Source organism: Camelus ferus, chromosome 5 (genome assembly GCF_009834535.1).
Source record: "Camelus ferus isolate YT-003-E chromosome 5, BCGSAC_Cfer_1.0, whole genome shotgun sequence".
In the NCBI taxonomy this organism is placed as follows: Eukaryota; Metazoa; Chordata; class Mammalia; order Artiodactyla; family Camelidae; genus Camelus; species Camelus ferus.
The window spans coordinates 70,441,132-70,464,810 of record NC_045700.1 but is presented as its reverse complement, the minus strand read 5'-3'; the positions used below and the strand labels follow the sequence as shown (position 1 = coordinate 70,464,810).

General features: G+C 35.1%; 1 protein-coding gene across 2 annotated transcripts in view; it reads right to left on the bottom strand.

Moving 5' to 3' along the window:
* The window catches only part of TRAK2 (trafficking kinesin protein 2), a 58,730-nt gene that overhangs the window by 6,900 nt on the left and 28,151 nt on the right, over positions 1-23,679 (bottom strand). For both annotated transcript variants that reach the window (XM_032480067.1, XM_006189946.3), the window contains exons 3-14: positions 21,375-21,569; positions 15,879-15,955; positions 14,272-14,388; positions 13,083-13,292; positions 12,354-12,432; positions 10,783-10,913; positions 10,279-10,353; positions 8,774-8,911; positions 6,153-6,232; positions 5,646-5,849; positions 3,035-3,333; positions 1,484-1,750 (exon numbers count right to left, since the gene is read on the bottom strand). In XM_032480067.1, the coding sequence (XP_032335958.1) occupies positions 1,484-1,750; positions 3,035-3,333; positions 5,646-5,849; positions 6,153-6,232; positions 8,774-8,911; positions 10,279-10,353; positions 10,783-10,913; positions 12,354-12,432; positions 13,083-13,292; positions 14,272-14,388; positions 15,879-15,955; positions 21,375-21,569 (1,872 nt within the window). The remainder of the gene's footprint in view (positions 1-1,483; positions 1,751-3,034; positions 3,334-5,645; positions 5,850-6,152; positions 6,233-8,773; positions 8,912-10,278; positions 10,354-10,782; positions 10,914-12,353; positions 12,433-13,082; positions 13,293-14,271; positions 14,389-15,878; positions 15,956-21,374; positions 21,570-23,679) is intronic.

Below are 23,679 nucleotides of genomic sequence, written 5' to 3'. Positions count from 1 at the left end.
CTCCAGCAGTTCTTGAAGTGTAGTTTGCAGACCTTGTGGGAGTTTACAGGTCAAAACTACTTTTACAGCAATGCTAAGATGCCACCTGCCTTTTTGACCAGGTTGGCATTTGCACTGCTGTTGCAGAAGTAATAGTGGGTAAAACTGCTGGCTCCTTAGCATAAAGGCAAAGACACCAGCTGTACTAGGATTCTTCACTGTTGTGCATAAGAACATCCTTGATGAAGCAGTAAAAATTATTTATTAAATCTTGACCTTTGAATCTTTTCAATATTCTGTGCGATGAAATGGGAAGTAAGCATTAAGCCCTCTGCTGCATACTGTGATGCAATGGTTATCCAGAGGAAAAGCACATGTACAATTGAATGTAACAATTTTTCACAGAAACCATTTTTACTCGAAAGAACAACTAATAAAGGTATTCAGACTTGGATATCCGGCAACATTTTCTCGAAAATGAATGTGGTGAGCTTGTCTCTTCAAGAAAATAACTGACAAGATTTGCTGCCAGTGACAGAATTTGAGCTATCAAGTTAAAATGAGTGTTTTGGTAGATCTGTATCCATCATTGAGAGCTTGAAAGTTTCCTAATACTAAAAGACTTACCTGCTGAGACAGGTGGTGATAGTATATGATTTTAATATATTATATAATGAAACGTGTCAACATTTGGAAGATCTGCATAACTCAGTGAATTAGTATTTTCCCAAAGCACAATGCATGATGTTATAAAATCATGCATGGGTAAAAGATGCAATTCAAAGTGTAGGATAGACTAATAGATCTTAATGTAACAAAGTATGAAAAGTTCACTGACAGGGTTTTAGATTCACATTGTTACAAACCTTAGAGAAACTACCACTTATCAAGTTTTGATGTAATTTCAAAGAATATCCACAAATACCTAAAGAGGCTATTAAAATACTCTTTCTTTTTCCAACTACATATCTACGTGAGGCTGCTTTTCTTCATATTCTTCAACCAAAGCAACATATTGTAATAGACTGAATATAGAAGCTGATACAAGAATCCAGCTATCTTTTATTAAACCATAGAGACTTGCAAAATTGTAAAACAAAACCATTCTTCTCACTACTTTTTAAAAATAGCTATTTTTTCATAAGACATATTATTTGTGTTAATATGTAACTATTTAAAAATAATTAGTTAATAAATATTTTTATAATTTCTCATTTGATTTCTAATATGGTAAATATCAACAGATATCATTCACAAGACAAGCTCTCTTGAATTCTCAATGGTTTTTAAAAGTATAAAGAGATTCTGAGTCCAAAAGGTTCGTGAGCCCCTGACTGAATTGCTCTCATGCAGGTTGGCTGAGAAGTGAAGAGAATCGTTAAGAGCCGCTAGTGTTACGGATTTCCATCATCTTATATTCAAGATGGAGTACACGCCTGTAAGATTTAAGTAGAGGCAGTCAGCTGACCATATAGTTATGCAGAAAGCAAAGCACTCTTCTCACCTGAAACTGGACCACCAGCTGAAGTCATGGGTGGTAGGAAGATTCCTGTTACTGGCTTCGATACTGGTGGTTTTTGTTCAACTTCTGAAGGTTTCTGAACCTGAAAAGTGATACCTTCCTCTTCATCCTCTTCCAAATCTGAGAGGTGATAGATGGCATCCTGGGGCAACTGGGTAAAGCCTTTAGTTATGACACCTGGTCGTGGGTCAAGAATGGTTCCTAAATTTGGTTGAGCAAGCTGCTGCCACTGGTGCAGAGTCTGTGATCCTGAGTATGCAAGCCAAAAAAAGGGCATGTTTTAAATTTTCAACAAATATTAAACCTTGGAAGAGAAGCTAAAATTATATGTATAACAAAGTAATGACAATAATAAAACTATTTATTTGGCCTTAATATTTTGGTAACATTTGTAAATTAAAGTTCTCTGTGGAAGATTAACAAGATGCTAAAGGTATGAATAATAATCTTTCTATTTCAAAAGTTAACTCTAAAAAGGACAACTAAAGTAGGGATGAAAAAACCAAGACAACACCCTTAACAGGAACTAGGATGCAGAGGCAGTGATGAGGCGGAAGACATGTGCCTCAGAGGTGGGGCTGAATTTCCTCAGGTGACAAAAATCAACATTCCTTTGGCTTGGAACCATGCCTATGAATTTTGAAGTCAAAAGCCAGGCTCTTAGGTTGGAAGACACCCTGAATTTCAGTGTTTTTTGTATACTTCTCCACCCTGCTCTTGACCATCCTTTCACCAGGCTCTCAGGGAGAGTAGGGAAGTGAAGAAGGTGATAAAAGGAGGATCTAATCTCCTGGTCGCTGTCTACGGATGCCGGTGAGTGATCACTGCAAGCTAGATGCAGTGTCTAATTATGTCACTGATACTCATTTTATCCCATTTTATCTGACAAATACTTGCACTGAAGATTAGTGAATAAAACTAACTAACAGAACCTTTGAGTTTGAGGGGTCCTTATTTTTTCTAATGCAGACTTATGATAATAGCAGACGATCATTTGAAGATTGTCAATATTCCATAAAACAAAGAAATTTATTTTGAATTCAAGTTCTATTTTAGAAGAGAACAGAAACTGAACTGGAATGATCAGAACAGAACAAAAGAAAAATACCTCTAAGCAAATGACACTTCTTGGGTAAAGAACTCTTTTTTGAAAAGGAAGGTAGAGATGAAGTATTATATGCAGATTATTTTTATTTATCTATCATATCCCATTTATCTTACCATGAAAACTGCTGTCTAAGATATTCCAAGGAAATTCCTTAGCAAAGGAAGAGAAAAGATTACTCTTCCTCCCTCACATTTGTATAAAAACACGAGTAGAATAGAACTGACAGCCAGCCGATGGCTTGGAGAATGCATATCTTTTCACTCATTTTCCACAAAATACTGCTATGCACTGGCACCCAAACAGCGAAGGGCTAAAAAGATATCTTTTGCACATAGTGCTCTTATAATTACAGTACAAATTTCAATTCCAGGGGGAGGAAAAGCCAAGAAGCAACATGTTAGAAATGGCCTTTACTTATTTATTACCTTCAAGGGGCTTGACAATTTGTAATTTTTCAGGCATAAAACCTCGAAGGCAACTGGCACTGCTGAGGTCTGTGATCTCTGACTGGTCAGTGTAGAGAGAGGCAAGGCTCTCGGTGGGGGTCTCGCAGCCACTAACCCCTTCTTTCTGGTCAGCCAGAACCTGGATCTTCCGCTCCCATTCTTCAGCGAAGAACTGCTTCTCACTTAAGTAGTTCTGTCGCCGCAGACTCAGGCGATGCAGGGCTGCAGCCACATCACTCTCCGCAGAGGGTCCTGGTTGATCCACCTTCCGAATGTTCCTGCAGGACAATCACATGCACTGACTAGACCTCTCCTTTCCACAATGATGAATGTTCAAGAGACTGATCTTCAAAATGCGTATTTTCTTCTTAGATATTAGGAATATAGAAATAGTAACAACAAACCCACACCTCTAATACTATATTCTATTTTTATAGATTATTTCAAGTGACTTCAGATAGACAAAAATATACTTTATTATGTGGTGTTTACTAACTTCTATTTCACTTAACTTTGAAACTTCAGATAATGATCATCTATAAATTCAGTTAAAGTAGTTAAACTAAATATTATCATATTTCACTCAATCTATATTACCACTGATGGTTAAGAGGTACCATTATTTTATGTACTACTAAGAAATAAAACAATACTACCCATTAAAGTATGATATGTCATTGGCTGCAAAAGAAAAATACTTTCAAAAATATCAAAATGTGAAAAAAACTACTTTGGGTCATAGAATTCTCTATGAACACTGTAGACATTTAAGAGGAAATGCAGATGGTCAATAGGCATATGGAAAGATGTTCAACATCGCTAGTCATCAGGGAAATACAAATCAAAACCACAATGAGATATCACCTCACACCTGTCAGAATGGCTATCATCAAAAAGAATACAAATAACAAATGATGGCAAGGATTTGGAGAAAAGGAAACCCTCGTACACTGTTGGTGGGAATGTAAATTGGTGCAGCCACTGTGGAAAACAGTTTGGAGGTTTCTTGAAAAATTAAAAATAGAACTACCATACGACCTAGCAATTCCACTCCTGGGTATATATCCAAAACACTAATTTGAAGAGATACATGCACCCCAATGTTCACAGCAGCATTATTTATAATTGCCAAGAAATAGAAGCAGCCTAAGGGTCTATCAACAGATGAATGGATAAAGAAGATATGGTGTGTGTGTGTGAGAGAGAGAGAGAGAGAGAGAGAGAGATGGAATACTACTCAGCCATAAAAAAGCAAAATTTTGCCATTTGCAGCAACATGGATGAATGTGGAGGGCATTATGCTAAGTGAAACAAATCAGACAGAGAACGACAAATACTGTATGATATCACTTATATGTGGAATCTAAAAAAAATACAAGAAACTAGTGAATATAATAAAAAAAAATTGGACTCACAGATATAGGAACAAGCTAGTGGTTACCAGTAGGGGGAGAAGGGGCAATATAAGGGTGGGGGACTGGGAGATACAAACTATGGGGTGTAAGATAGGCTCAAGGATGTATTGTACAACACTGGGAACACAGCCAATATTTTGTAATAACTGTTTTAAGTGGAAAGTAACCTTTAAAAATTGTATAAAAGTTAAAAAAAGAACATGTTGCAGACTATAGGAGACTATTAATAAAGAAGCAAATGAACACACAAATTTTTGAGACCAGTTTTCATAATGTTTTTGAGATATCAGCATTTGAGAAGTTCATTTATTCAATAAACATGCATTGAAAAGTCAAAACAAACAAAAAACAAGATTCGTAAATACTGCATTTTCATAGTTCTGTAATACATAGTTTTTCACTTTTCCACATTTTAAAAATTGGTGGTATCTTATCACTGATATCAGAAGAAAGAGTAGCAAGCCAAGTTTTAGTTATTCTATGTGTGAATTCACATAGATTTGTTTCTCTTAAGAACTGCATACAGTGAGGCAGTACTGACACATAAGGCTACTGTGGGTGCAGAAGCTACCTGCTACAGACCAGGCAATATGATGAAAAACCCAGGGTAATGGATTTCTGCATGAGGAAAGACTTCTCTCAGGTGCCAAATATCTAACTTTCAAAGCCTTCAGCTGACTTTCCAGTAATCCTCTTTAATTTCTAGTTCTATGTAATTCAATGAAATGAATTAATGAAAAGCAGGAAAAAAATCTAAAATTAAACAAATAGGAAATTGAGAGCAATCTGATTTTCCTCAATAGGTATTCAAGATTATTGTGTATCCTAAAGGCACCAAAGCAGCTGAGATTATGAGCATGAATTAAGAGAAAGTGTCATCCAATGCTATGTATAACTGCCAATGACCAAAAAGATGCAAACAAATTTAACTTTGAACACGAAGATTTAGACTCAAGTTTTGCCACACCAAAGAAGGAAGTAGCAAAGAATTTTATAGTTCAATACAAACTCTATTTAGAATACACTAAATTAAATGTAGCTTTTTCACTCCAATGACCTGCCTTACAAATAATGATACAGGGAGTCATTACTGAATGAAAACTGACAGTTCAGAACTTCCTTGGGATAGCACAGAGCAATGATAGAATTCGAGTATATGAATCTATGTTTCTTACCCTGGAACCTCCTCTGAGTTGTTCCCCTGGCTTAGGATTGTTTTGTCCTCTGTTTGTTGTAAACCAGACTCAAAAGGTTTTGCTGTCATGATGACACTTGAACGGTTGGAGCCTGGAATGGGTAGCAGAGCTGGGAATGAGATAGAGCGGCCCCGTGTGTCATTGGCAACCTTGACAGTATCAAATACCCGTTTCTGTTGGGCTCTGTCAAAAAAGAAGTGTTCATTATTACCACTGCCTACCAGTGGAGTGCTTCAGAAAAGAGACACATATGTGCAGTTCATTAAAAATAAAGCCACCCTGAAGAGCCTCTAAAGTTTAGGAGAAATCATTAGAAACTAAATTTCAGAACAGGAGAACGCTCTCACAAATGTGAACACTATGAGGAAAAATTAAATAGTAAGCAGATTTACTACTGAATTTCAAAATATCAGTCACTTTGGACTGTGGCTTCTTTTTAATTTCCATCTCAATGGTTGAGTAACAACACATGCGATCTGTACTTACTTTTGTTTAAAGAGAGAAGATTCCTCATCCAAACTCAGCTTCTTACGCATGGTCCCCTCAATCTCAGCTGCCAGAGATTCCTAAGAAAAAAAGCCTGAGTTTACTACACTGATTACCTAAAAAGCCTGTTGGGGGAAAAGAACTGTCTTTAAATTAATTAACAGTTTCCAGAATCCAATACTTTTGGTGTTATAATGAAAGAAAACATAAGAAAATAGTCACAGGCTAAAATGCAGGGGGAAAAAAAGAGACATTCTAGAAATGTAACTTTTAAAAAGTACCAACTACTTTTTCATGGTATATTTTTACAGGAAAGCAGTGGGGAAGAAACAATTATGGTAAATAGAAAATACTACATTTGTAGACACACAAAAATAAGAGTATGAAATGCTATAAACCAAGATGTTCATAGTGATTCTGCAGAGGTCAGGATTTGATGGTATTTAACTATTTTTGCTTCTCTGTAATTTCTAATTTTTCTATAATAAACATGTACAGCTTTTATAACATAGAAAATCATTAAAAGAAAAATAAGCAAGCTTTCCCTTTCTCTGGTCAGGAATGAAGAGTCAACTGGCATGTGTGGCATGCTCAGTGGGGCTGAGTTGACAATGACTAGAATTGGAGGTATGGGTGTGAACTTATGATTTTATATATGTATTATATTTATTTTCTATATCTTTATTTAAATATATGTTTATTTATCTATAAACAAACATGGATATGAATGAAAAGATAGATATAGATGTGTTCTTGTACATACGAACACACATATATTTCCTAGCTCTACCTGCTGAGAGGGTCTGGTAGCAATGACACTCTAGTGGCAATGGACACCTAACACCCAGATTTTGGATTCCAAACATCATTCCTCATTAAAAGTAACCAGAGCTCCTTGGAGAAATGGCTGATTCCAGACTGGGACAGAGAAAAGGCAAGATGAGCTTGAAGGAGATCCCACTGGCCATATCTGGGACAATTTAAGTATCAAAATAAATATTAGTAATAATGGATTATAATCCATTGGCTAAAATAGAAATCTATGAGTGTATACTAACGTAAGTAAACAAATGAATAAATAAGTGAAGCAGAAAAGCTCTAACTTACAAAATAATGCCAATGAATAAATGTTGAAAAATTATGGAATTAGAAAACCACCATTTGGCAATCATTCTAGTAATAACTGAGTCAGACACAAATCATCAATGGGGGCTAAAACTAGTGGGTAAAAGTCTGATGAGAAACAGGATCTTTAAATAATCTCAAAATATCTCCCCACAAAATAGTAACTTGATCACTTGTTTAAGATAGTATCTGCCAATTTTCTTCATTGCGAAGTTAATTAGTAACATTAATTCAATCAACTATTAATTAACATTGATTATAGTGGAAAAAATTGGCAAATACTACCTTAACTAAGTGATCAAAATTAACTAATATCATTAGTAATGGGATAAATGGCCAATGTGTGCATTCTGATACAATGTACTGAGAAGAACATGGCATTATTTCTGCTAAACATGCATTGCCTCAATCTAATCATGAGGAAACAGCAGACAAACCCAAATTAAGGACATTCTAAAAGGTCATGAAAGATAAAGCAAAGACATAAGAACTGTCTGATTAAAACAACCAAATGCAATGTATCCTTCAAAGAACACTGTTGGGACAATTGGCAAAATTTAAATGGGCTCTGTGGAGGAGATAGTGATAGGACTGTATCAGTGTCAATTTCCTGAAGTTGACAGTTGTATGTGGTTATATAGGAGAGTGTCCTTGTTTTTAATAAATACACACTGAGGTATTAAGGAGTAATACCGTGTATCTGTGACTTACTGTTAAATGGTCCAGAAAAAATAAGAGAACAATATGGAGAATGTAGTAAAATGTTACACTTGAGGAATCTAGGCGATGAATACATGAGAGTTTTCTGTTTTACTGTTGGAACATTAGTCTAAGTTTAAAATTATTTCAAAATTAAAAGTTAAACAAAAATTCTGCGTCTATATTCTTCAGAAAATCTATTATAATTTATAGTTTCGGTCCTTAAAAAAATTGCACGGAAGTGTTTAAGAGCTAGATTGTTAAAACAACCCTTTGAATCAACATTACAAATTCTGGCATAAACTCAGAAGTTATCATTAATTTCTTTAATTAAAAAAAACCATTTATTGATGAATTAAATAAACATGATTCCTGCCCTCATGGAGCTTACACTGTAACTGAAGTTAAATATTTGAAGAGACTCAAGATCATTAAAAGAGGTTTTACATGTTCACTGCACTATTTGAGAAAGTGACATGTGGTGGGCCTAGGGCAAGGATGACCCAAGTTGAAGTAGCTCTATGGTACACAGACCCAAACCTAATTTCCTTAGGGTTCATCTTTATATTACAATAAATCTAAAAGGTTAACTGTTAGAAGAAAGGCAATAAATAGGAGTATCAAGGTAGATATAGATATGCAAATAAAGGCCTAAGTTCCTTGAATTCCAAAAACAGGGACAAACCACATTATCTCTGTTCAAGATGCTTTACACCATCAGAAGCCATATTACCCTCAGGACCATCTAGCCTTAAACAAGTTTCCCTAAAATACATAACATCTTTCTCATTCCTTACCCCAGGAAAAACTCCATAGGACGGGGAAAAGTAGAGATGAGCAGCAGGGCCAGATCTACTCCGAAGTTCCTTTATTTCTTCTTGGGATTCATGTAACATTCCCAGACACTCCATGTTCCTGTCTTGTAACTCATGCAGCTGAAAGAAAGGATGGTAATTAGTGTCCTTTATTATATTCTCAAAATGACAATGGCGGCAAAACACCCATTGGGCTAAGAATTAATTTTATCCACAGGACTCGTTAACTTTATGAATATAATTTTAACACAGAGACTGAAACAAATCAAGCAAGGAAAGTATATCTATTTCAAGCTGCCAGAATTAGGGTATATCTTGGCCAGAATTACACATAAATGTGATTTCCTAAAAACCTGAAATGTAGCTGAGACAACCATAATTGTCAATTCAATATTTGATGTTTCCTATCCTTAAAATTCTTACAGAGACGGGGGAGGCTATAGTTCAGTGGTAGAGTGCGTGCCTAGCACGCACAAGCTCCTGGTTCAATCTCCAGTACTTCCATTAAAATAAACAAAGAAACCTAATTACCTCCCCCCGGGAACAAATTAACAAACAAAAACAATAAATAAATAAAAATTAAAGAAAAACATATAGAGGAAGTATAATAGCTATGGTCAACTTAGTTTAGCTTAATATTAGATACGTACGTTTTTAAACATCCCTCTAAGTCTATAAATGACAAGGTCAAGTCTACAAAGTATTGTATATGATGTCAGGGTGCTCAGTTATCCTAAACAAGCAGTTACTTCTCTCTTGTTTCAGAATCTTCTTTATAGTTAGATACACAAGCATGTTAAAAAAGTACACAATTTTCAGCGTACATTTTAACTTCAAAAATTTCTTCAAGTGTGGTATGTTGATTGCATCAGCAGTATCACTACGGCTAAGGGTGCTTATTAAAATTGCAGAGTCTAGGCCTTCACTCTGGACCTACTGAATTAGAAACTTTTGGGGATGGTGCTTAGGAATCTCTATTTGAAACTTACATTGAAAAAAAAAAACTCACTCTGCCAGGTAATTCTTATACGTACTAAGGAACCACTAAATTATATCTAATATATAAGATTTTTATGTAGATAGAAAGTAAGAGATTTCTGCTATTTCTCCTGACATATATGGTATAAAACCAGATATTATTATTATTATTGTTATTGTTATTGTTATTATTATTATTATTAGAAAGTATCTTATTTTAAAAACTGTTGGGTTAGTTAAAGTAGATTGGTAAAAGGGTCACATATTCCTAAAGAATCTTATAAAAGTCAAGGTTTCCCCAATTAATCAAGAAGGATGTTGTCATGTTATTAGTTTCAGAGAGAGAATTTTTTTAAATTTTTACTTCTTAGATCTTATAATTTCATCTTAATCTTCTGCTGTTGTTTTACATCTGGCAATCACCTTTAATCATTCTTATTCACAAAGAAAAGAGAAACTATTCACTCCTCCCTTCCCATATCACACAAGATAAAGGAAGATTCCATTACCTCCATCGTCAGTTGTCTTTGGGCATCTTTGGAAGCTTGGAGGTGAAGTCTCAGTTCTTCCTTTTCAATCACATGCTAACAACATATTAAAAGAGACATGTGAAACCTTCCCATATAAAATACAGGCTACGCTCTCTCTTTTTAAGCCATCTTAAGAATCTTTCAGGGACATAGTCCAGAGGACTATCAAAAGCTAACCTTTCAAAAGCCAAATAAGCACAATAAAATGGGCAGACTGCCAGCTTAATCAAGGTGTTCATAGGACAATGAGCATGAGTCAGGAATTGACATCGCACTTTCTGAGGAAAATCTAACCCCATTTTAAGGAAAGAAATAGTGATTTTAAAGTAGTCATTCACACTATTTCATGGCAGAAGAATAAAAGAGCAATCAGACTGAAGCATTGTAAAAGGGCAGGGTCCATGCTTATTTTGCTTAATGCATCTAGCACTTGGCAGAGTATAAAGCACTAGGTCGGTGCTTTTGTTGAATGAATGAACCTACTTCTTTAACTTTGTGCTGAAGATCTACAATCTGAGACAAGAGAGAGGAGATCTCTTCTTGGTATCGAATCAGTTCATCACTTTTCCCAGACAATTCTTCAGTCATTCTGGACATCTGAGCATTTGTTTCACCTTGAAAACAAAACAGAAATAAAACTTAATATAAATGTAGAGCAGAGGCTGGCAAACTATGGCCTAAGGGGCAAATCCTGCTTTGTAAAAAGCACTGGACTATCACAAATTGATTTTTCTTTAACATAAATTTGAAATAAATCTGGATCACACAATAGAGAAAACTAAAGGTTCTTCTGAAATAGGTTAATGCTGGGAATTTAACAGGAGGCAACGAAGCTAAGAAGAGATGACCTGTAAAGGCAAGCAAGCTAACGATTTTGCCGCACTCTTCTTTATGAAGGACAAGAAGGCTGAAAAGAGATAGGTGAATTACCTGTCTTTGTAAGTGCCGAGACGTTTCTGTCTTTGAGAACTCTTCAGGGACATAAATAAGATCCCAAAAGAAATGAAAATCAAGCTTAACAAATCTAACAAAAGAATATTCCCAGAATGGAGCAGTCACAATCTGTTAAAGCTACTGAGATGCTTCTCCTACTGAGATATAGGAGAGAGACTTTCTGGGATACCTAGCAAACTGAGTAGGGCTTCTAAAGCAATTCTTACAATCTAGCATTCTGGCATGCTGTAGAATTCCATTGGGGAGATAAATCTTTATTTCATATAAAAACTCTGACATCTAAACAAGTGGCAAAACTATTTCTCAGTGCTATATACAACTATTTTTCAATGGATAGAATGTCTATAATATTTCAAAGGATGGCAATAAGGAGGCAAGAAATCAAGATCCAAGTTCTTCGGTAAGTCATTTCTTTTTTGTTTTTTAAAGTGTAAAAGGTGGGTAAAGATGGAGCTGATGGAGAAGATTCAATTTACATTGCTTCTGGTTCTCTAATATTCTGTAGAAGGTACCACATTCTGAGGCCCACAGCCCAAACGATTTGATATGATGATGTCATATCTTCTTTTAACACAAAACGGTTTATATTTACGGAGAGATTAAAATTTTTTCTCTAGTAAAGCTGATCTTTTTCCAACTGATTTTTTAAAAATTATTTTAGTTAACAATACAATGAAACTAAATTATATTTCTTTATAGACACAGAGCTGGCACTTAATACTCATTGAATATTATGTCTTATACCATCATTTAAGCCCTAGCTTTGCTACTTACCAGTTTTCTGACTTCAGCAAATCATATTCTCTATAGAACTATATCCTCATCAACAAAATAAGAGCTTTGGTTCCCTTCATTCTAACATGCTATAACACATAGAAATATAGGTCTTTATTTAATGATGACAATTTGAAACAAAGATACTTCTTAAAAGTACAAATGGCATTTTATATAGAGCTGTAGGCTCAATGTGATATTCCGAGATTTTCAGTAATTATTTAAAATTGTTTCTTAAGATGCTTCTACTGAAACCATTGATCTAATTTCTGAGTCAGCCCAATGAATTGCTCAGAGGCTACAAAAGAGAATATGTTAATACTTACGAAGTTCTTTAACACAGTCACTGACAAGCTGCTGTTCCTTCTCTTCATAGGTAATAGTTTCTGTCTTTATGTGACAAGCCTCCATGGGAAAAAAAAAATCAGTATATGATAATATCTTCTAATGATTTTACAGTATTAACTAAAAAACCCTTTAGTACTCATTTGAAGATAAAAGTTCATCACTTACAAAGGGAAAAAAACCCATAAAATTTTACCTATTATAAAATAAAGGATAAAGAAAAGGACATGACAAACATCTCCCCCTTGTTCCTCTCAGGGCCTTTGCAATGTGCCTGTTCATCTCCACCCCCAGCCCCTCCCCTCCACCATACATCTCTGTTTGGCTAATCTACAGCTACAGCTAAAACGTCACTTGCTTAAGTAAGACTTCTTTGATTCCTCCCACCCCCATTATACAAGCTCATGCAACACTGTAATTTTCCAACAGAGTTCTTATCACAGTTGTAATTACTTAGCTATTTGTGCAAACTCCACAAGATACATATTCCATGCTGTGGCTTTCTCTGCTTCATCTGTCAGCTTGCTATTATCCACTTTTCAGTGGGATCTAAGTAACAATGGAAGGCAAATACATGTGCCATGGCTGCCATCCCCTAATTGGAATGTCAATAGCAAATCCTAAGTTATGCCTTATTTCCCCTGAATACTGTCTGGACCTAAACCTTATAGCCTTTAAGGTAAAAGAAAGTAGGAATAAGTTGACTGTACCTTCGATCGAAGAACCATGTTCTCTTCTTCCAGTTCCTTGAGCTTTTCCTGCAGCATGTCCAACTGCAGCAAACCTTGAGATAAGTTAAAGGACTCATTGAACCGAAGAGGTGTAGAACAGCTGGAATCAGTCTCACTCTCTTCAGAAGCAATGGAGACAATTCGAAGTAACTCATCTTTCTTGGAGAGCTCATGCTGCAGCTGATTAACCTGCACATCAAAAGGGCTTGATTTACAAGATGGCCTTTATTTTGCATTGCTTACAAGTAATATAGCATCTAATTCATGGAGCCATTGCTTCTCACCATAAAACAAAACCGCAAAATCAGCTTCTAGGTTTTACTGACTCAAGTAACAAGGGCTAAAAAGAGAAAACAAACCTCAGATACTTCCTAATCTACAATTTTAGAGCATTAACTCAACAAATACAGCTTTTTCTAAACTAGGTGAAAAGAAAAGTCAATTTTTATATTGTTTATAATAGGGATATAGGAGGAAAATTTCACATAAGATAATGACACATTCACAGTTCAAAACAAAACTGAAGAAACTTCAAAGTATCAGAATAGAGTCTTACTTCAAATTCTCAACTAAAGGCTTGTACTTCTAAGCTGTATGACTCTACATGACTTCTCAACTTTAGTTCTAGGGAATAAATACTTTCAAAGCAAAGGCTTGAATGTTATTAAACATGAGGCTTTTATAAAATATAAATGAAACCAGATAATAACAAGTAATAGAAAATTTGAAGTGTAACAATTCAAGTAAGTAACAAATCAGTTCTCACCAAAAATACTTATTGCTATGGATAACATATTTTCAAAAATTTGTTTTCCTTTTGTTTGGGTTTTTGAATAAAAAGATATTTTATTTGGGGATATATATATTTTTTAATAAATTTAAGATAAGATCACACACAAAGCCTACACAGAGGGGTGGGATAAAGAGTTAGAATCTAAGGACGATGCTGTAGGTACTAAATATAGGCCAAGATAGAGTCACATAGGTACTCCTCTGTACAGTAACATTTCATTTCTCTACTGGTTAGTTCGATGGATACCAACAGTCAACACGTGCTGGTGTTACTTTTCTACCTACCGTCATCACTTCAGGGAGAGCCAGGAAAATAAATTCTTCATCGCCCAAGACCTAATTGTTTCATGCTACAAATACTTGATCCAAGACTTACTTGATCAAAGGCTTGTCCCAGTTGCTCCTCCAGGGCTTCATTCTGCTCAGACAAGACATGGTTCCGCTTTAAGAGAGCTTGTCCAATTCGAGCAGCTAGCTCCAGATCACGATCTCTCTGTTAAAATACCAAATACATCTTCTCTTTGAGTACAAATAAAATTAAACAGGTAGTTTAGAACTTCTGTAGTCATTTTTGCTAAACTCAAAACAATGTCCCAGAAAGCATCAAGATCCATTTTAATGCCCAGACACACACAAATGAATACAGGGTCTGACACACAAATGGTATGTTGGTTAAATGGATGACCACCATAGTTGGCATTTCTTTTCTTGATATCAAGTGAGATTTATTGATTACCCTATTAATTAGGATACAGCAACCCAACCTTCAAACTTACGACTATGGTGAATTAGAAAATCAATATAGCCTTTAAAAAGGAGGACAAGGCCTGACACAAAGTAAAAGTCCAATAAATATTTGTTGAATGCATTTGTCTATCAAGCATGATAATGATACAGTAGGCATGTTGAAAACAGTTCCAATTAGGGCAAAGCTTATAAGCATTCAGAGCCAGAGGCTTACAGGAAAGCATAATCAAGAGCCCTGTTGTCAACTAGTGTAAGAATCTTATTGTGAAATAAAACAGGGAATATAACAGACTGGAAGTTTTGAGGCTATAGGGTTCTTCTTAGAGTAAGAGAAGGGAGTCTGCACAAGTTGGAGGTAATGATGCAGGGAGGCCTACAGAAAAGTCAAGCAAGGCAAGAGTGACTCTTTCTGGGTAAATGGTGATACTTAGCAATTGCACAGGAATCCCATCTATACGGTGGTGGTGAGGACAGTACTTTGTAGAATGGAAAACTGTCAATATACATCTAAGTGCCTTATAGTATATGAGTAGGGGTTCAGCTTACATTAATCACTATATATTCTTATTTGCTCCATAGCAACATGAAAACAGGTGGATGGATTATCTCTAAATTTTCAAGGCCCACTTATCTCATTTTCAATATAGGCTAAGTGGGATATACAAAATCATTCTGGGGAGCTACTGGGGGTGAGGGGGGTATGGGGAGAAGTTTTCTTCAAAGAGAAGGACAGTTTCTATAAGATCAATTGAAAGTGAAGCATATGGAGAGACCTTTAAGACCACCACTTGGAAAAGATACACTACACATACTAAAAAGCCTGTCATGGACAAAGTGAGCACAAATAATAGCTTAGACTGAAAGTAGAAAATGGAAGATGCTCCAAACTGTTGGTGTTGATTTATAACGGAGCTGTTTCTTGAATGGGCAGTTCTGTTTCAAGGTGAATGACAACAGGGATTTATTAAAAAAAAATTTTTAAAGATTGTTTTTCTAGGACAGAGAAGGCAACCAGCATCATTATAACAATAACAACAAAAAATTAAGTCTTCCACAATTTCATAATAATAAACCTCAGAAACTGTTGACTTTGGTATGCCAGTTGCTCTAGTTATAACAACCTTATACAAAATAACCCAGAGGAAAAACATCATCATTTTTCATTTGGTGTGTAAATTCTAAATGATTTTCAAGTTTTAGCTTTTTGTACCTTAGAAAAAGAAGACATATTCCTACCTCAGCCAGGAGGTGTGTAACCATGTCAATGTCATTGTAAGTTTTGGTCATCTGCTCCACCCTGTCTGTACCTAGAACTGAAACAGTAAAAACAACTCATCAGAGGATTTAGGAATAACACAAAGTTTTAAGTATTTATAAAAATTTAAAGGTAACAACAATCACAAACCCAGACTTTCACGAAAAATATTTAGTATGAAAATATAGGTGAAAAAAGCAAAGGAGAGAAATATTTCATGTGCTAGATTCTCAGGAAATAGACCAATTACTACAAACAAAATGTACACCATACAGTGAATTAAGAAAGTATCAAATGATCACAAGGCAGTCAAAGGCTTGTCCCAACTTGACTATCTCCTTTTCCCTAAATAGGACTGAAACTTTGACTCACTCACACTAGAGAATGTGGGCCTGGAGAATTAATTAAATCACCAATTGTTTTATATCCTAATCTAAATTAAAGTTATTGAGGGGCAAGCTCGTGAGAAGTTACATATAAGGGATTTAATTAGAATTCTGCTGTGATTATCTTTGACATCTGTGGCCACCTATCATGTGAGCTAGCACACTAAACGAGGAACAGGACTTGTAGGACCTTTTTGTAATTCTATTATCAATCATAACCCTTTTTAGCTTAATTAAAAACTCATTTTCTTTATGATAATCTTCATCATATGTAGGCCTCTACTATAAAATAAACTGTATGCTATACTGTTACTTGCATAACTCAAACCCATTATTCCTGGCCCTCCATAAATTCAGTAACTGCACTTGACTAATTTAGTTCCAGAGAAAAGGACAAATATGACCCTAATGATTCCACAGTCAGAATATGCAATACCATTTTAAGCTAATGATGCGTAATAAAAGAGGGGTCTTTTGACTTTGGAGTGTATTACGTGAAACAGACTTGTGTTTGACTTTGACTGATTTTATAATTAGTTGCCTTAAAGTGTGAAAACTCAGAGGCTTGAAGCAGAAAAGCTGAATTCGGGTATTTGAATGAGCTTGAACAAGTCACTTATCCCTCCTCAGATTCAGATTCCATACTTCTTAATATGGAGGTGATAACACTCATCTCACAAGGTCATTAGGAGGTTCAAATATGATACTCTACTAAGCAGTAGTCAGTAAACTGCTAGGTGTCATACAACTGTTTACAGTTATACTATTTAAACACAATGGGATGTATGAAACAGCCCTCATTTAAAATTCTCTGTAAGTAATGCACTGAGTTGGCAGCAGGTACTATGATTTAAGTCATTTGCAGTTCCTTAGTCCCATTTTAACACTGAGGTTGCCCCCAAAGACACCATTAGATAGGTTCTACTTTAATCTGAGCCTCTTATTTTTCTTCCTAGCATCACTGCTTAAAATAAAACTGGGAATTACCCAGAGCTTAATTATTAATGATAATCTTGCTCCTAGTTGAAACTAAAACAAAATTGTTAGATTGACAGTATCAGGAGAGAGTTGAAAAACTTTTAAACTGAAATTTAAAAGACTTTTTAAAAAATCCAGAAAGAAACACTTTTACTCCAAAAGAATTTGTATTTACAAGTTGAAAAACAATTCTATAATTTAACCACAGGGATAAAGGAAACAGCCTTTTGGGCCTAAGGAACCTTCACAATTTAACTTGGTAGCATAGCAGAAACAAAGGATTACAAATTAAGGCAGATGCTTACAGTGTTTGGTCTTTTCTACTTCTGGTCTCAATAATACGATGAGAGAAAAAAAATCAAGTCAGTGTATCTATGCTCTAAACTACAGAAAACTAGCCAATGATTGCAAAAACAAATGTGGCACAGGGCAGTGGGTCTCAACTCCAGATTCTAATTTAATTCATTTGGAGGAGCCGCTGGGCACAAGTAGGAAGTAAAGGTGCCCCGAAGTTCTGAAGCGAAGCGAGGGAAGAAAACCACCGATCCGGGTTCACATGCAAAGCAAGAACCAGGAATCCTGGAGACTCAGTTAAAAACAGTTTTTATACAACTAATTAAAAAAACACATTACATGGCTTATATTACATGACTGATCAGAGTTGAAGATGAAGTGGCCAATTTAATTGAAGTAAAACTAGAAAGTTAAGAATGTAATAAAATGCTGCGAGGTACAAGTCATACATGATGAAAGGGGAACAGAAAATGAAGGACACAGTAATACAGAAATCTTTATAATAAAACATTTTAGTGAGAAGAAACTAAAATATATTTCCTATTAAATGCTTATCATCTGTCACAGTCTGACAATTTAAAGCTAAACCTTAAGAAGTTATCTAGTTTTATGATCTCATTTTCTTATATGAGGAACCTTGACTGAGAGGAATTATGTGACATGTCCAAGATCACCAAGCAAGCTATTAGTGGCCAAGCTAAGATAATAATAAGATGGTGATAACAACTCCCATCTCACAAGGTGACCCAAAAAACCCTAGGTCTGCTCACTCTCAGAGAAGGGCTCTTTGCACCATGCTGCTGTTTCTACCACAGTCCCACCAAGAGCAAAGGCTTTTATCTAATAAAATACTATCTATCTGCAAACAACATAGGTCCAAATTTTGTTTTTAAAGTGTAAACATATCTATACAGACACAAAAGAGGCTGGAAGGATACACCTTAAAAAATGTTAATAGCGGTTATCTTTGGGTAGGGATTATGGTTGATTTGTTGTTCTCTTTTTAGTTTTCTGCTAATTTGCCATGAAGAACAAATGTTGTCTTTGCAATCAAAAAATAGCAGCTTTTGTTAAGAGGTTTCAAAAAGGAAAAGTGAATTTTCAAATGCTTAAATATTCATTACAGCAAAGAAGCTAGATAATGCAACTAGAATTCTCCAATTCTTATGTTTTGTGTGAAACAGTCTATATATCACCAAGTCCCAAAGGGTGGGCCACCTCAGTTGCACAAGGTCGCTCAGTTGATGCCAGTCAGTCACAAAGTATGTAGGAACACAACGGATTCCTCTCTGCAGCCTGATCAGCTCTGTCTTCTCTTCTTTAACACAATACTCCTGATAAAGACAGGCTGCTTGGGGAGATTCCAAAAGTACTCATGGCAAAGCTCTTAAGTGCCCTCTTGGCATTTAGACATTGTGATTAAATGCTTCCAAAGTGACAGACTAATTCTTCACTCTAATTCTGTAATCGAGAATGCAGAGCTTAGCAGGTTAACTTTATTATAACGAATCCTATCAAGTCCTGTTTTCCCTTTAGTTCTCAAAGGTTAAAATAAAAATATGTTAAATGGTACAGAAATTAGCAATGTTCCTTGCTTGACTCCAGACATCACCTTTCTAACTCCCTAAAAAAATTTTATACTTCAGGGAGAGGATAAACATTTTACACAACAATTTTGGTTTCCAAAGGTTGTTAATTAATATTCAACATTTATATTTAATATTTGGAGAATCTAATGTTTCTGAGAAAACATAAGGGGTAGATATACATAAGCACTTTGCTAATTCTTATTTTATGTTATGGATGCATAATCTCACATCAACCATCCTCCAAATATTTTCAGATGGAAAATGCCAATGTTAATCCATTTTGACACCCCTGTCATTTATATGAGAACTTGAATAGTTCTCTCATATGTCCTTTTTCAAGATCTAGAGTTTTTACCACAATTACCTAATTTGAAGAGACTTCTAATCTTTCATCACTCTCCAACCCTCCTACACCAAAACCCAAATATGATACACAAATGCTGCCCGCGTGGCAGAGTAAAAACTGCAATAGTTCCTGATAACTACAGACAAGTCTTGAGGTTTTAACCCCAAAGAAGTGGTTCTTGCTGCTATAATACAGAGAATATTTCTACAATAAAACAAACAAACAAACAAACAAACAAACAAAACTGCCTTCAAAAGAACTGAGACAGAATAAAGGAGGCTGATGATATACACTGTCTAGGACAGCCCTTCTCAGCAGGGTTCCAGGGGAGAATTAAGTCCTATAGATAATGATGTGAGTGACAATTTTCTCAGTTCTCCCAGGAATAATACCTAGCTAGTACATGACACATAGGGGATAAGGTAATCCCTTCTACAATAGATGTCTTAGGGCATATGACTTAATTTTTCTGTGGAACTAGTTGAGAGGATTATAAATCTGCTAACCTCTCCAACTCGACTGATGATTAATGCTTCCTGAATATTATCAATTGTATTTCTTTCCCTGCCAGTACAGATTAATGATTTTTGAGGGCAGAGCTTGAAGAAAAGTATAACTATCTACCGGAAGTAATAATTTCTACAACTATATTTCCCTGCAAAATTTTACAGCCTCCCTAATTCCTTAAATTCTCCAATTAATATCACGGTGAAATGGCCAATGGCTTTGGTTAACAATGCTCTGGATAAGAGGCTAAAAGCCTTAATTTAGCATTCAGTTACTTAAAAGGTTTCTTGAGGACAGAAATAGTTTTGAGTTTCCAATTCAAGTTTAAAACAGGTTTACAATTCTTTTTCTGAGCTGTAAGTAATCTGGTTATAGGAAAGTACTAATAAAAGCAAGTTAATGATTACTATGAAAATGAGGATTTCACAACAAAAATCATTCTCCAGCTAGAATCTTTAAAAATAGCAAAGCAGCCATTGGGAAAATATCAAGGGCTTGATAGAATCTCATATCTAATTCAAATGAAAATAACTTTACAAAAACACAATATTGAACTTAGAGGCTTATTACATATTTAACAGCTACTACACATATATCTTTATAGTGAATGAATAAAAAAAAGTAAGCTCAGCTGATTCCAAAAATCTGCATTCCAAAAGGTCAAAAGCAAAAATGATCTCCTTTAACCCACAACTCAAAAACAAACAAACAAACTCCCTATTTTAAAGTTTAAAAATAAAGTTATTTTATTTTAAAGTTATTTAGTTTTCTCACTTTTAAGAGTTTGCTGTATAACGTACTTATTTTCAGGACAAATTTGGCTTAGTTTCTCACTGAAATATTCTCTCTGAATCCTTAAGTAAATGATGATTACTATATAGTGTGCACTTATTTCTTCTTGGCATTATTAAAACTCCTTACATATCCAAGAACTATACTTTTTAGTGACTTGACAAGTTCCTGTGATTTATGTCTGTCTAATAGGGAAGATATGAGTCAAAAAGTTGATGGCTCAAGATATTAAACTATTAAAATAATAAGTGTTGAGAGATATAAAGGAATATTACAATTTTAAATACTTTCACTACTTTTTAGAAAGAGTTCCTTTTTCTACTCAGTCAGAGGAAAGTATCAAGTAAAAGGTGGGAGAAATGGGAAACTCTGAGTGTGCTTGCAACCCTGGACACACAGTCATAAGAATGATAAGCTTTCTGTGTTCAGATGTAACACAATTAGAATCATTTCTTTGTGTTGTTAAATCAGTTCAAGTTAAAGTAGGTACACACTGAACAATGGCTAGGGACGTCAAACATTTTAAAATTCAACACCAAGACACACATGATCTTTAGTACAACGGACAAACTCTAAAATACTCACTCATATAACGGAAAGTCTCTTCAGCAAGGACTGGAGAGAGGTCATCAGATGCATGCTGCTGCTGTTGTGGGGACTGAGTCCAGTCTTGATTTTCATATAGAAAGAGAGAGTCCACTCTCAGCTTATATTGGGGTAGCTGTTCTTCCAGCAGGCTTACCAGCTCAACTTCAGGGAGATCTTCATTGGAGCAGACATCTAAAGAAGAGAGTCCATATAAATGAATCCAACATATTTCAATTCACGAAGCTACAGAGGAAAATCAGTGAAATTAGTTCTGTGGACGTAGGATAACCAAACAAACATTAGTCAAGATTGTTTCACCTGTGATTTTTACTCTAATTACACCTTATCTAAAAATATATTGCTTAGGGGGTATAACTATGTTTCTAAAGTTTAAATGAATTTGGACAAATTTCTTATTTCCTCCTTATCAATCTGTTTAGTGCTGCTTAAAAGAGATCTGATCTCAAATGACTTATATGCTTGGAGGAAAAAGGCAACACAAAACAACCCGTAGCAAATAGCCAGTTCAAAAGGAATAAAATTATATAGCCTTCATTAATAGAATTTGAACTCTGTGGGAGGATTCTTCAAAATCTGGAAAAATCACATTTTAGTATATTATCACAGCAGCTAGATATAAAAAGAAATGAATGTTTACTGGTTAAATGTTACATAGTAATGTTAACATTCCAGCACAGTGCTGTAGCACTGGCACTGGAATAAGTACTTAATCATTTTTATTTTAGAGATGTGATACCTTTACAGTCCTGAATACCTTTCACATTACTACTCTCGCATCTGCACACCTCTAACTCCTCCTGCATACACAACTCTGAACACATTTGGGCCTCTCTGCCTTTACGTGTTTGCTCCTGGCTTCTTGTTCTAAATACTGCTCATCATTTAACACCTCCCAAATTTAGCAGTTTCCAAAAAAAAAAAAAAAAAAAAAAAAAAGTTATCCCTTTTAACATGCTTGAAATACTAGGGCCTAAAAATAGAAAAAATACAGGATGTCATTCCAACCCTCTCGTTATTAAAAGAGATCTGGTATTTCCTTTGTGGGTAGCCTAAAGAAACATGTTCTAAACTCTGGTAAACAACAACAAAGAATAACAAACATTTAAAGAAAACATACCTTAAAAGAGTAAATCTCAACTACTTAACCTTAACAATGCTGACATTAATCAAATCAAATATGAGGAGGCTGAAAATATGACAATCCTATTCACCCAGAAGGACAAGCAGAGGCTTCATAACTATGAAGAATGAGGTACATAATCACAGAGAGGAGGTACTAAATATAGTTCTAAAGAAGCTTCTCTCAACCCTTAGCGGACCTCTAAAATAAAAGCTCTGAAAATACATACAAATTCTATTACTATGAATTTCATGTGACTATTCAAACTTTTCCAGCCACAAATGTATCACCTACAGATTGTCACTGTAATACTTGCAGGAAGAGGTGACTATAAATACGTGCAGAGCTTGAAAGAGACTCTTAGGCCTGCAAGGGTATAATGAAAATGAAGAAGAAAAGTAACATTCATTAAAAGAACTACTATTCCCTAGACATTGTCTTTTAATAAAAATTAATGAAATTCTGTGAAAATCCAATTCCTTACTTCCAAAAGGTAATTTTAAAAATCAGCATTCAATCAAGGTTTCATAGATTCAACTAAATATTCTTCAGACCAGCTCTTCCTATTTGCTTCTGTATTTCTGATAATGTACCACTTACTGCTTTCCTGATTGTCTAGTCTTAACAGCCCCCTCACTACGTTTTTACCATCCAAATTTCTTTTCCTTATGCTCACTTCTTTCTAGCCACATTACCTCCATTTAGGTTCAAGGCCTTCTCTTATTTCTCTTGAATATGACCTCAAAACTGGTCTGTCCTCATTACACTGATATTTTCCTCCACATCTTCATATTTTATTATATCATTCTCCCACACAAAGCTAAGAGAGGTCTGGATTTCATGCAGCCAGAGTAGAAAAACCTATGAATAGCTGGGACAATCAGTAAAGGTCCTAGGAGAGTCATGTCCACTGGCAGTAGTGTTAAATTAATGCTAGAATAAAGCACATTAGAGTATGGTTTAAAGTGTGATCTAGAGGCTCAGATAACGAAGATTAAAAACAAACCCCCAAAGGACTGACCTCATCAGCAAGTAACTCAAGGACTTGCTAAACAGTAACAATCTTCCTAGGAAGACAACAAAATTCAGACATCAAAGAACATAATGTTCAAAATATTCTGCGTTTGATAAAAAAATTACTAGATGTGGAAAGAATAAGCG